This window comes from Pagrus major, chromosome 8 (assembly GCF_040436345.1).
Source record: "Pagrus major chromosome 8, Pma_NU_1.0".
NCBI lineage: Eukaryota > Metazoa > Chordata > Actinopteri > Spariformes > Sparidae > Pagrus > Pagrus major.
Window position 1 is genome coordinate 1,891,107 of NC_133222.1, and position 14,919 is coordinate 1,906,025.

Here is a 14,919-nt window from a genome sequence, read left to right on the forward strand (position 1 = left end):
AACTTTCTGGCCGAAACGTCCGGTCGTCAGCGGGTGAACACGACCTGCGAGGCCGCGCTCAGGGGGAATATTCGCCCGTTAGTCGGCGCGGCGGGGGGTCGCGCTCGCGCTCACGGCGGTGATGCTGCGGGGCTGCTGAAGCTGCTTGTTAGCCAGCGACTCACCGGAGCTGCGGCCCAGATGTTCACATTCACGGTGCGTGTCAGCGACGTTAGGCCGCGTTGTGTAGCCGCCGACCAACGCGAGATGCTGCGGTAGTCGGTTGCGTGTTCGTACCGAGCTGCGGCGCCCGCAGAGCAGCAGCAGCAGCGGCGGACAGCTATGCTAACTAGCTGCGGCTAGCTCGCTCGCGCGCCTGTATTCGTGTCCATCAGCTCGCTCGTCATGTTCGTCTCCTCCTCCGGTTCGGATGCTTCGGTTCACTGCGGCCTCACTTTCCCCCTCGGGACAGAAATAACCGACGGCCGGAGCCTCCGCCAGCCCGACATGACTCACGCGCAGTGAGCTCGCGAAGCTAACTGCTCGGCTAAGCTAAGCTAAGCCTGCCGTTAGCGGCTAGCTTAGCGGGGGATGCTAGCAGCAGCGTCAGTCCCGCGCCGCGAAGCCGCCGAGGCGATGTCTGTCCGGTGGAGCTGAAGCGTTGCCCGGCTTGCCAAAGATGACGGGCCGCCCGAGCCTGCTTTTTGTGCCTCTGTCAGCAGGAGGCGGAACATGGAAGCCGAGGAAGAGTGGACCAAAGACCTGAGCGCTCACAAACTACTGGATAAAAAGGTGCTGAAGCAGAATGGACGGATCGGTAAGTTTTGTCATGTCGACACCCACCATGCAGACACAGCTGGTTAATGTTTACTGAAGGTGACCTCTCCTCCGCAGGTATAGTGAGAACTCTCCACAGCCTGTTGAAAACCCAGAACACTCTGCAGATTCAGTCCATCACCCGCTCAGAATGTGCTGGTAGGTAAAATCCTCCAAAAGGTTCATTTCTACAGCTTAAACTCCAGAGATGTCTCAGATCTGTGCACTGGCTTCAACATCCTGCTGTTGGTTAATAAACACCTGAGTGGTTTCTGATCCATCCGGACCTCTGAGGTCAGCAGGCTCAGGTCTGCTAGAGTCAGAACTAAACATTAAGCCTCTTCTATTTTAGTTTACGTTCCTGTTACTTAACTTGTGTGAATGTTTTGTTTCTTGACATCTTCCTGCTTGTTTTTCCCCTTAACTCCACCGTCTGTGTGAAAGTCACGGACAGTTTCGTTCCCCCTCTGATCCTCCGGCGAGGTAGTAACGGAGGCGAGGTGACGTCTGACGTGTGTCGGTCGACCCGGGCGATCCATCATTGATCCATCAGAAACATCCTTCTCTGTCGTTTAGCTGTTGATCTCACACACGTCCTCCCGTCTGACCCAGGCTCCTGTCCAAACCTGATGATGAGTAGGAGCGATCACCACGATGCGAGGCCCGTCCCCGTGGCCCTCACCCCCCAGCTCCCCCCCAGAGCTCACCGGCCCCTCTGCATGTCGGTCTCCTCCGACAGCAGCGGACGCTTCAAGGCTCTGGAGACGCAGGAGTGGAAGAACAACCTCAAAGCTCAGGTACGTGCAGACACGCGTCCTCGTCCTCGACCTCGACCTCGGCAACACAAACTTTTTAAGGTTTACAATCCAGGTGCACTCAGTGTCTTTCTTGTTGACAAGAAGGTTTCATGGTTACTGACATCCAGAAGCTGCCTGGATGAGGAGTTAAGGCAGAACAGTAATAATGACCTCTGAGCTCACTCAGCTCTTACAAGTAGAACACAGAAGTGTACCATATTTCAAATCACATAACTTTACATCCAGCGTTTTCCCTCAAAAAACGTAAATGCAGTTATAATTTCACATCATTTCGGACCATTATCACCATGTCTGTGTACGAACAGGTGGAAACAAGAGTAGATGATAAATTAATAAACACCCAAAAAAGCTTTGAAGATAAAACTTGCTACAGAAATCAACTGGGAGCAAACCAGAAACATCAGATCTGGAAAAGGTCATTTACACAAAATCAACAGGCCGGTAAACGATGAGAATCTCAGCAGGTTTGTTTGATAAAGCGTGTGTGTGTGTGTGTGTGTGTGTGTGTGTGTGTGTGTGTGTGTGTGTTTCAGATGGAGCAGGCCCACAGTGCAGGAGCTGCCAGCAGCACCGGCTCTCTGGAGCGGGCCTCCCTGTTCTGCGCCTCGGCTTCCACCACAGCGTCCAGCTCGGGCCTGTCCAGCCCGGTGGAGATCCTCAACAAGAGCAAATCCTCCAGCCGCTTCTCTCTCTTCTCGCCGCCCTGGAACAGCAGCTCTGAGTCGGACTCCAACCCTCCGTCCCGCTCGGGCTCCAAGAAGCTGCGCAACTACAGCAGGAGAGCCGCCACGGGGCCGGCCGGCGCCAGGGGCCCCGACACACCTGAGCCCAAACCCAGCGGCCCCGAACACTTCCAGTACTCCGAACCCGTCATCTCCAAGGTGACGGACTACATCTATGTCGGCAACCTGAACGCGGCGTACAACGGGCGCACGCTGTGTCGCAACAACATTGACAGCATCATCGACATGAGCAGCGTGCCGGGAGAACCGGGCCCCAGCCTCAACCTCATACCGTGCACCTGCTCCCGCGGCACCCGCCACAGCTGGTCCCGCCTCAAGGTGGACATCGGAGACGTGCCGGACGCTCTGGGCGACGGCCCGGCCCTGAAGCAGCGCTGCTTCGAGGACATCAACGAGTGCATCGACGCCTCCACCGAGAAGAGGAAGCGCGTCCTGGTGCACTGTCGGGACGGTTTCTCTCTGGCGCCGACGTGCATCATCCAGTACCTGATGGTGAAACAGAACATGAGGCTGATAGCCGCCTACGAGCTACTGAGGGCCAAGTACCCGGTCAACATCAGGGAGTGCCACCAGAACGTGCTGGTGAGCCTGGAGAGGGCGCTGCGGCCCGGAGGAAACGTCGACCCCGAGTGCTTCAAACAGGCCATCTCACGTAAAGTGGCGTGGACCTGACTCCACGTCCCAACAGCTGCAGCTCGAGGCGCTCGGCGCCCCCCCGCCCTCCCACGGTGTTAGATATTTCCCTAAAGACAACACGGGCAGCTGAAGACGGGTCGACTGGATGTTATCGTCCTCACTCGAGCTCGGTGGTCGTCAAAGTTCCTCTATGATGTAAACTAACCTGTAAATGTGACCCGGCTGTGACGCACCCCTCCCCTCCCCCCCTCCCCCCCCTCACCCAACAGGAGACGCAATAGACTTGACCGTCATGTAAACAGCTTGTTGGTATCACAGTGTCATAGTGCTGGCTGTATAGTTGATATAGTCCTGCTTCAGTTCTGTGCCATGCTGTCGTGGTGGTGTTTTATATCAGGGGAATTTCTAAACGGGAGATCTCAGGAGATTATTGATGTCACTCCAGTGCAGGGTGGGAAATTACTCATTGGATCGGTCCGTTCACACCTGGCACTCAAATGCATCTCGGTGAAATGTTTGTACAGCAACATCGGCGGTGTGATCGACACCGACGCAGAGGCAGATATCTGAGAGTTCAAGTTTTGTGTGTTGACGCACAGAAACGCAGCTGCAGGACGCGAGAAGCCTTTAAACATCAGAAAACTGAAACAACAGTAACGTTTAGTTTTGAGTGTAAGACGTGAGGTCCAGTTGTTATTTTCCTTCCACACAGGAACATTTTCAGCCTCTAGAAATTATTTACTTACCTCATTTGTTACCTTGAGACATGCAAGCAGCTGTAATCGATATTTTAGTGGAAAAAAAGTCACCAAAAGACAATGTGAGTGATTATAAATGACGAGGCGCGAGAGTCAACAAAAACTAAAAGTTCCTCGTCGTCACTTTAAGTTTAATTCATCAAACAGCCTCTCTGGATTTATTGCTGCTGCTGAGCCTGAATTCTGTTTAAAAGCAGGTTTTCTCTCGTCACAGAGGTTCACATCAGTTACGATACGATAATGTCACAGTATCGGTGGATTATTATTATTATTATTATTATTATTATTATTATTATTATGATCAGTTACAATGACCCTTGAAGGAATGAAAACAGGTTTGGGTTTCCTGACATGAGACTTGATATAAACTTGAACTTTATATATTTGTAATTAACATTAATGAAGCAGAACTCGATCCGGTAGATTAAATAATGTGCAGGTGAACTTAAAACCTGTGTATTGTTGTTGTATTTGTGAAACTGAAACGAGCCGTCGCTGCAGCTTCATTTCATGTAGAAACATTTCTGATGTCGGGTGTGAACGTCGCTGACGGTGAAGGAAGGTTCTAGTAGTCACCATTTTGTTTGGAGCTGTTTTTCTTCCTAAAAATCTTTCCTGTTGGTAACACGGTTGTTTGGATCGACTCGACGCTGCGGAGAAAAAAAAATGAGTCAGTTTCCGTCCTGTAAAAAACAAAAGTGCAACTCTGCTGCTGCTGAAACACTGAAGATCTGAGGTCGTCTGCCACCACCGACTGGATTACTTCACTGATTAATCTGCTTCTATCGCAAAAGGGAACTTTGCACACGTTTCTGACCTGTTTATGTTTTATTGTTTTATTTTCTGAGCTCATACTTGATGGAGGATGAACGGCCGACCTGTCCTCTGTGAGGAAAAAGACTGTAGCCCCGCTGTCGGCCACAGTCTGTTGGTTCAGCCTCCCGGTGGTGCTCAGACTGTGGCTTTGTGAACTTGAACTTGTGTCTGCAGTGAAGCTGGGTGACGTGCATCTCTGTGGATTATCAGTATTAGTGTATCGGTGCCACTGAACTTTACACTTGGAGAGATGATTTTGCACTACTCACAGGGTTGTCCTGAATGCAACGTGTTGCCTTTTTATTTTAATATTGTTTGAATTATTGTTGTTTTTGGGAGTTACCGTGTTTACATGCTCATTAGAAATAACCAGATTAAGATAACGGTTCAATTAAAGTGTTTACATGGTTCACATGATTTGATTTCCCTGATGACCTGAGTTTACTTTCCTTTTTTTAATATCTTATGAACACAAAAGTGGTTTTCTTCAATTGTTGTTTGGTCACATAATCCAGGATCCATCTCTCACTTAACCCGAGAACACACGTGATAAAATCAATTTAAATCAGTGATTGTTTGATCAAACAATAACAAAGATGGCAGAACATAATTCTACTTTTCATTATCATTAAATCTATTGATCATTTATGATCGTTTAGTCTAAAAGATGTCGGACAATAATGAGGAATGTCCACAAATGTTTCACTTAAAGGTGCAAAATGTCAGAATTTGAGTTTAAAAATGTCAAAACGATTATTAAACATTTACATTAAAATGATCACAGAATGTGAAGAAATATGAATTTAAACATCAAAGATGTTGGGAGTTAGCATGCTAACCAGCTAGCTCCAGCCTGTCCTTCCTCGCACGACCTCTCCAAGCTCCACGAGCTGCACGGCTAACTGAGCTAACTAGCTGACCGCAGCAGTTAGCAGTTGCTTGGGTGATATGCTGCTTGTTTGTAGCACTTGTTCAAGAGGTGGCCACTTCTTACATATTGCACCTTTAACTGTGATACAAAGCAGAAAACCAGCAGATCCTCACTTTGTGTTTCTGCTTCGATTCAAACATGAAACGATTATCAACATTTTCAGTCGAAGAATTAACTCATCAAGTTTTGATTAAAGGCAAGAAAGTACTCGAGTATTAGTTTCCTCTACAGCAGCCGCGGTGCGTCAGTAGAAACCTGAATGACTCAGCGATGGTTTTATTAAGTGGGTTATTGTTAAATATTATGATTACACGATGAAGAAACATCTGAGGTGACTGATGAACCTGGAGGACTAAGTCGTTTGTTTTTTTTACCAACATGATGTCATTGATGATGTCATTGAGGTAAATCTTGTCCAGGTGAGGGCAGAGTCACTGATGGTACCAGATAATTGCAATGAGACGAACGCAGCATGCTTGTGGACATGAAGAGGATCAGTGTGCTCACTCTGAGTCCAGTTTACATTTCATTTACTTCACAATAACAAGGTCAACACTTTATTAATGTTGCAGCAGAGGAGGGTGACGGATGTTTAAAGAGGATTGTTGTAAAGTAACCGTGGCTGCTTCGCTCCATGAGGTCTGATGACATCCTGTCATTTTAACATGCAGGTTTATTTCATGCATCCGTCTCCCTGTAGATGCTAATACGGCCGCATCATGCAGAGATAATTACATATGTGATCAGTATAAATGCAATTATTACACTATGACATGTGAAGCTCTGCTGACGTGATCCAAACAGTTACAGAACGTTATCTAGAATTAATCCGTTTCAGTGACGCAGCTAAAAGTTTAGTTGTAGTTTTCTAATTGTTCCCTTTAGAGGTATCAACTTTGGTGCTGACAGTTTGTGTCCTCTTAAATCAATTAAAGACGCCTCGTACAAAACGTATCTTCAAAGCTGAAGGTGTCTTTAGCTCAAAGCCTGAACCGGACACGTGGCCCGATACTGGATCGTTCTGTCAAACCACATCGGTTCAGCAGAGATTCAAAACAAGTGTTTGAGAATTAGTAAAACTGTTCAGATGATGCAAATGAAATCACGTCTAAAAGGGCGAACCGGGTGTCAACACAACATCTGCTTGTGTTTAACTTTAATTTTCACGAGTTCACAGGCAGCCTCAGTGAGAATCAGGTGTACCGGACGGTTCTGACGGTTCTGCCATGAAGTCCAGCAGCAGCACAGTCGAGTCGTCACCTGAGCGATGTGGTTCGAGTGGAAACTTAAAGTACGGAGTCTGGAGTCGTCTCGTGACCGTACGGTGACATTTGCACACTTTGTATGACTTTAACTTCTCGATATGTTGTAAAATGTTTAATTTTTTTTGGGATGTTTAATTTCGAGCATAAACGCGTGAACCTGACGTCGGTGTGAAGTGGTCCTTGCTGTAATATATTTGCTAGTCATTAGTGTACAGTACTGATGTTTTACTAACAGCTGGTGATGATGAGGCTGAAGAAGACGATATATTTCTCAACAGATGTTTTAAGACTTGTAGTAGATAAAGTATCAGCATATCTTGATTCCCCCTCGTTGTAAACGCTCATATCGAACTGAACTCGTTCTCTCAGGTGATTTCTCAGTGGCCCAGAATGTTCTCAATGAATATGTGAAGCGATGTGTTTCTCATGTCATGTTTCTTAAGTCGGATTTAATTTGTACTGTTGAAATATTAAACAGAAGGATGTACCAACTCACCACAGTCACTCTGCCGTATGTTTCTGTCAGGATGTCTTCAGTGGTGCGTTCACTGCCTCCACTATGATTTACTTCACTGGGTGACGCCTTCGCTGTCTGTCTGGTCGTTTGTAGGGGTCGATTATTACATAATATTACATATTATTCAGTGTTTATAGGCTATTAATTGTGACACCAGTCAGATATTGTCGTGGGCTGGACATTGTGTGAGAGGAACATCAGAGCCAGTCGTTCATTTTTAAATTAGGTTCTCGGCAATCTGACAGAAAATCACATTAATTAATTTTATTAATCAGAAACTAACTTTCAACACGTCTCTTACCCCTAAATTCCACCGATTGCGTATCTACTCTGTTGCAGCTCCGTCAGTCCGGACCCGTCCAGAGCAGATACACAAGGGCTCTATTTCTGCTGGATGCCGGAGCACGATGCATCAATTCGGCTGATTTCAGCACAGAGCAGACAGGAAGTCAGACACCGAAACAACATAACATCTGGTTCGTTTTCATAATAAAACACTCCGTGTTGACGCCAGCACAAAAATCTCATAAAAGAGACAAATCCAAGCACTTCTTCTCATCCTTCGGTTGGGAACACAAACCTTTTGTGTGTTAGTTGTTGTGTTTATACCTGCGGTCGCACGTGATTCTGTAATTATCGCGGGAACTCCTCGGTCTCGCAGCTCCAGCTGTCCGTCAGTGCTGCACTCAGAACTCAGCCGGTGGGAGTTGATGGTTGACGGACGAGGAAGCAAAACCGTAGCGGAGCCGTTCTGCAACGTACGTGCAACCAGTGTAACTCCCGGGTCAGACGGGACCTGATGGACTCGGTCCTGGGCAGCGTTGGTGCCAAAAGCCATATTAAAAACATATCGCAGCTACCCACCTTTCACCTGCTGCACTGGAACCTCTCATCTCTTTTAATATTGTCTGTGCCGAGCTGGCGACCGTGTTTTCAAACAGGATCAAAACATCATTTCTCTCTTCATGTTGACGACTAAACACATTTGTTCTGAAATAATGATGCGTTCCATTGCACCCAAAAAATCAGAACAAAATGACCTCCGACACAGAAAAGTGCAGCAGAAGTGTGAATCTTCTGCCTTGGAAACGTCGTCCATCTTCTGGACATTAAATTAATTAGCAGGACACATTAGCCGCCGGTTTAAAAGAGCAGCTAACGAGAACATTGTGTGAAATGTAATAAAACTCGTATTAAAGGGGATGAAGTGTAACAGTCCTGTCTGTGGTTCAAAGGTCCTGAAGGTCTTGAAGGTCTCGTTCTTTCTCGTATTATTTGTGTTGGTGGCTTCACATGCTGCCGTTCATCTGTCACCAGCAGCGTTAACTGCCTCCCCCTCCTCACCCTCCTCACCCTCTCACAGCCTGTTCTGCTCTCACAGCTGTCACAGGAAGTTTCACTGTCACTTTAACACTTAATATTCACATGAATCTTTTATCTCAATGAATTAACATCACTGTAACTTTTTATTTTGATATTTAAATTTTTGTCCTAAACACTATAATTTTACTTTTAACAGAGTAAACTAAAGGCTCAACTTTACTTTAGATCACACTACCTTGCTCGACATGACCCGCCCTACTCTGCCTCTGATTGGCTGCATCCATTAAGGAATGTGCAACAATGTGCAGCAATCAAAGATTTTTTAGAAAGACGAGCGTTCAAGACACAGTGTGTAATGGACTCTGCAGCGATCCACCATGTGAGAAAAATAATGTGTTTTCGGACAATTAAAGAACGTAAACTTATTCTACTCAGACCCACAAATAAAAGTATGAACCTGTAAATTAGCTTTAATACGACCTCTTTAAATTAATAAACATCGTGTGTAATTCATGCCACAATTAAAACAGGATCTCGTAGATTTATAAAGAAGGATTAGACACCAGATGCAAAGAGATATATTTACAAATATATAAAAACCTCCATGCATCAAAGATTCGTGATAGAAAGTGTCGTGATCGAGCTCGTCTGCAGTTCTTCCTGTCAGCAGGTTCACAGACGTCTCTTTATGATGGCGGTCTGTGGGGAAAATGATTTTTTGGGCTCCAGGAGGATGTTTGGCTGCAAAATGTTCCTTTAATTAAACGTCTTTAATGTTTGTCTCGTGATAAAGATGGAGCTTATAAATGCAGCATCTTTCCTGTTTCTGACCTTTTTTGTTGTTCGGCTCTTTTCGCTCCGAACAGAAGATCCTGAGATCTGATTTCAGAAGCTTCCTCAGCATCCTCGCTCGTCTCGCCGTCCTCCTCGTAGCGACCGCCTCGTGTTAACAGCTTCTTAATAGCCTCCACTTAGCGAGTCTTAAATGACGTCTTGAAACCCCGCTGAGACGTTCTCTGCCCTCCACCTGCTGCCCCCTCAACTTTCATCAACTGCCCTCCTTCATCATGAAGCTGCCTCAGAGCCGAGCCCTGTTTGAACCTCAGTGTCCATATATGATACTAAATCTGTTCACTGAGTCACGTCTGGTGGATTTGCCTCATTTCTCCTGGTTTTTCGCCTCCAGACTCGTCGGCACGGTCTTTTTTCGGGGGGATTGTGGAGGCTGATGATGAAATCGGTGCAACAATCTAGAAGGAAGAGGTTTATTTATAAAGGTCAGACAGGGAGGAGGTCTGGAGGGTGACGGGGGGGTCAGAGCTAATGTTTCAGATGCTGCTGAGCTCATTGGTCTGAGAGAAAATCGACTTCCATAAAGAGAAAGATGGGGTTCCCTTCGCCTTTGGGGAATCCAATATAAACCAACTTATAATGCCAAAACTGAGCCGCTCCCCAAACCAGCCGCTCCGTCCTGATTCAGTCTTCAACTACGAGGTGAGAAATCTTTTCTTCTGTCTCTGCTGCCGATGAGTTTTTATGTGAATGCAGTCGGTTTCTGGTTGTTTCCTTTCAGCTCTTGTTTTGTTGTTTTGGATGTTAAAGACGAGTCGGTAAAATGAACCGGCTCATTAGGAGCTGCTGCTGCTGCCGCAGGGCGATGAGGGCGATGATCTCCGAGGAGTTTTTGGGATGTTATTGTGGTTCATTTTGGGGGCGAAGCGGTTCAGTGCTGCAGGTGTGAAGTGTGTGTGATGAGTTGTGTTGGTGTAAATAGACTCTCGAGTGGGAAAGTGATAGTCCCAGTGTTCACCACCGAGTCGTCACAGACTGAAGAGATTCAGTGTCGTTTTTAAGTTTGATATGTTGAAACTTAAACTTTATTTATGGTCTCATTTCTCAGTGTTATGTTGTGACATTGCTGAGCTTGTGATCCGATTAGGTTTAGAAACAACAACCACTTCGTTAGGACGAGAAAAAGATCATGTCACAGCTGGAAAATGTCCCGACCTGGTTTTGCACTTACACATGTTTTATGAAGGTTTAACAGTAAAAACTATTTTATGGGGGATATTTTAATTTTAGCTTAACTTTTGTATTTGAGGGAGAGATGAGACTTGAAGGAGTCCTGATGTATTTATTTTTTGTTAATCCAGAGTTCGTGGTGCTGATTGAAGCCTGAAAGTTTGGCTTCAAGATTGAAAAAATATAAAAACGCAGAAGAAACGAGTCTTCGTCGGAGAGACGAGGTCATCGTGGACGATCTTTTCTTTAATGAGAGCAGGAGGCGACATTTTAACTGTCAGTTTTAATATCTATCAGAATTTGTATGCTAGCTACCGTTAGCCTGAAGGGCTAGCGTTGGTTACTGTTGCTTGGCGACTTCAGGGTATGTCTCTCATTGGCTGCTGTGAAAGTGCTGACATGATGATGAGTGCAGTCGATTTTGAATTCTAGATGTCAAACGTGTTTTATTGAGGATAAAATCATTTTAATCGTGCAGCTTTTATTGGACTGAATGGATCCGGTTATGACTCGCGGGGGTCGTGACGCTAAAACAAAATGTATTTTTGTAGTTACACAGTTTGGCCACTATGGAAACTGTCTTCAACACCGGGCTGTTCCTGCAGACTCGGGTGGAGCGCGTTGACCGACATTTAATATTGGAGCCCATCGCGGCTCGAGTTGCTCGTTAGACTGTTATATCTGCTGGTTACGCAGGATGCCAAGACAAACTGGGGCCGCCCCATGAGACTACCTGTGTCAGATGATCGTTTATATTTGGCTATATTTGTTCTTTTTATTGTTTATATAACAGAAACACCTGACGGACGATCACCTTAAAGTCACCGTGTGAAGTCTGAAGTCTGATATTTAAAGTTACGAATTACAAAACATGAATCTAAAATGTGAAACAAACAAAAAACTTTTTAAAACATAATTTGAGCCACTGAAACAGAATATATATATATATATATAGATATGTATATATCTAGATATATATATACAGAAGAAACACATGAAAATGTCTTTTTCAAAACTGGATCTGCTTGAGATCTGATTTACTGACTGTTGACTGTAAAACTGTTTTTGTGTTTGAACAAAGCGTCTATTTGATCCAATATAAAGACATTGGACATATTTTATTTATATTGCACACATTTTATATTGTTTATGTTTTGACACTCCATCATGAACTTGGTTGGGTTTCAAACGTTGCTGTTGAACGGGATATTTTAAGATTTGGAGGCCGTAATATAATTCAGGACGTCTGTTAAGTTGTGTAACGATGGTTTGGATGGAGACAATCCTTTTCTTGGCAGTTGAAGAGACGTTGGTTCGTACTTGACTTGTCTCAGGTTGATCTACAGAATCTGGATCACTGACGATTACATTTCTGCTTCTTTTTGTTTTCTGGGTCGAGTTTTGTTCAGAAAACACGACGGCGAAGCCGCTGTGTTCGTACTTATGATTCAGAATTAGAAATCAGACTTGTGACGTACTTCAGCAGAGAATCTTCACTTCAGTTTTTCCGTTTGGACGCAGTTATTGTTGATCTGGATTGTTTTGCACCGTCGCTATTTTCAGAGGAGATGAATGTCGTCTCCGTCACGTCAGAGATGTTTGTACCGACGCAGGAGGTATCAAGTGTTTCCTGATAATCTTCCAGAAGACAGGTCCTTCATACGAGGGATGCCCAGGGGAGACAACTGGACCCAGATCCTTGTCCTAATATAGACTAGAGGTTTTTTTCTCAAGGCAAATGGCTGATGCTCCCGGCTGGTGTCTCGTTTCCATGAGTGGAATTATTATTAAGGAAACACCAGATGAAGCATTCCTGAAGCTCCTCGCCTCTCACGTCTGTGTGACCTCAACCTCTCGTTACAACTGAACATGTGTTTATCTGCAGGTTTAAAGACAAACAAACGCCAAGATGTCAGAGTGAGTACTTCTGGGTCTCGTCATCTGTATCTGAAGTCAAGCTTAGAAATGTTAAACTTTTTAAACTACTGATTTTTCAGAAAATAAGTAAAAATAACTGCCACTGTTCTGCAAATTTTCTTTTCCACGCTGCCAATAAATGTTAATCTATTTCAGGACTTGTCAGTTTTCTTTGTGTTTTTAGAAGTTATGAATATAAAATATAGATCTGTCACTGCAAATGTTTTCTCAAACCCTCCAGGAAAAAGATGTCTTCGAGTCGCAGGCATCATCTGAAGGTAAAAGACAAACCGAGTAATAAAAGAAAAGGGTTTGCATTGAAGCAGAAACCTTCTGCTGCTACACGTTAACTACAAACGTTCGTTAACCATCTCTCTCTGATGTCACGCGGCAGAGTTTGATGCTGTCCATCGCCAAAGGTTTACTGGAGGAGGAAGAACAAGAGCAGGCGGAGGAGAAGGCGAGGTACATGGCCGAGACCTGTCCTCCTGTGTCCATGCCCAGGAGCATGCAGGAGCTGCAGGTGTGTTTTCTAACCGGTTCAGTATGCTTCAAATATTTTGGATCCACGATGCTTCATTTTGCTATCGTGACATCTTGCTGATGTGTGCAGGAGCTGTGCAGGGAGATCCACCACAAGATCGACGTGATCGATGAGGAGCGATACAACATGGAGATGAAGGTCAATAAAGCCGACAAGGAGGTGGGTAGAGGATGAACCGACCCAATCACCAGAATAAATGCTGGTAATGTTTGTTTCTGCAGACCACAGATATGATAAAAGATCATGTTTTGGCTTAAAATACCTGGTTTTGTCACCACAACCTGGCTGGAAAATGTCCCGACGTCTCGTTAAAGATATCCAGAGGTTTCACGCAGCCATCTCATGGAAAAGTGCCATCTCAAAGAGTGGTCTCTCGCTGGGCAGCAGTCTCACAGACATGTTGATAGATGAGAGATTGCTGTCCGAGACAGTTTTAACATTTGTAAGCGTGAAACCACTGAATATATTTGATGAGGCGTCGGGACTTTTGCCAGCCTTGTGTAAAAATATCCAGAGGTTTCAGGCTTACAGATGTTGAAATGCTATCTCGAAAAGTGGTCTCTCAAGCGAGAGACCATTGTTCGAGACATTTCAACATTTTCAAGCCGAGAACAAGTGGATATTTTTGAGGAGATGGGGGGACGTATGCCAGCTGCTTTAATGCTAGGAAATGTTGAAACGCTGTCTCACACAGTGGTCTCTTGCTTGGCAGCCATCTCGTAGAGATGTCGATATAATAAAGCTGCTGAGAGAGACCGCTGTTCCAGATGGTGCTTCAACATTTGTTTGCACAAAAAAACTGGATATTTTTTGAGAGATGTCAGGACATTTGCCCGTCGTGGTTGAAAATATCCAGTGGTTTCACGCTTACGAGTGTTGAAATGCTTCTCCAAGAGCGGGATATAGTTTTAGGATCTTAAAAACAAGATAATCATCTAAAGAAGGTTGTCAAACTCGTGTTCAGTGATGTTTTCTGCTGGGCGGTACACAATATCACTGCCAACGCTCAAAGTCAGATTTAACTTTCCATCGTGCTTCTGTACCGTCTTCCAGATCGACGACCTGAAGATCAAAGTTCAGGACGTGATGGGCAAGTTCAAGAAGCCCGTCCTGAAGAAAGTACGTATGTCTGCTGACGCCATGCTGAAGGCTCTGCTGGGCTCCAAACATACAGTCAACCTGGAGCTGAGGGCCAACCTGAAGCAGGTCAAGAAGGAGGTGAAAGAGGAGGTGAGGAGCTGGACGGCCTCATTTACGCTGATGATATGCTGATTTACTTTGGTCTTGGTCTCGGTCCATCTCTAAAGCATGTCCATGTTTTCATGCTTATTTTGAATTAATTAAGCTCCAGAGGAAGTCTTCAAACCTAACGGACTTCATCATTAGCTTCTGGTCGAGCTCTGACTTGTGCTCGTCTTGGTGTTGCAGGATAAGGAACTGCGTGACGTCGGCGACTGGCGTAAAAACATCGAAGACAAAGCCGGCATGGACGGGAGGAAGAAGATGTTTGAGGCCGAGGCTTAAATCAACGTTTTATCTTAAAACTGCATCTGCTCTGAACAAACCTGCAGCATTTTTAGTTCCTGTTTTTTCATTGAACCAATAATATAACACAAATTACATTTTTATAATTTCTTTGTGAGTTGTAGAAACTTTGACCGAATAAACAAGCAACAACGCTGAAGAAGCCATTTTGTCTTACTCAATCGGATTTGCAAATATTTGTTGTAAAAACCAAAATCTTTTCAAACCTCAGGTCCTGAAAGATTTATTAATAACTAATAACCTGTTCATAATTAATCTGTGAGTGTCGAAGGTGACGTGGATGGAAATT

General features: G+C 45.1%; 2 protein-coding genes across 2 annotated transcripts; both read left to right on the forward strand.

The window, feature by feature from the left end:
* The first annotated feature begins 85 nt into the window (after positions 1 to 85).
* LOC141001402 (uncharacterized) lies at positions 86 to 4,983 on the forward strand. Its single transcript, XM_073472470.1, has 4 exons — positions 86 to 796; positions 874 to 954; positions 1,408 to 1,592; positions 2,147 to 4,983. The coding sequence occupies exons 1-4, from the start codon at positions 712 to 714 to the stop codon at positions 3,026 to 3,028; spliced, it is 1,233 nt and encodes a 410-aa protein (XP_073328571.1). The 5' UTR covers positions 86 to 711; the 3' UTR covers positions 3,029 to 4,983.
* A 7,806-nt stretch (positions 4,984 to 12,789) lies between these two features.
* Positions 12,790 to 14,609, forward strand: LOC141001403 (troponin I, fast skeletal muscle-like). Its single transcript, XM_073472471.1, has 5 exons — positions 12,790 to 12,819; positions 12,936 to 13,064; positions 13,155 to 13,244; positions 14,139 to 14,315; positions 14,514 to 14,609. The coding sequence occupies exons 1-5, from the start codon at positions 12,790 to 12,792 to the stop codon at positions 14,607 to 14,609; spliced, it is 522 nt and encodes a 173-aa protein (XP_073328572.1).
* Positions 14,610 to 14,919: the final 310 nt, after the last annotated feature.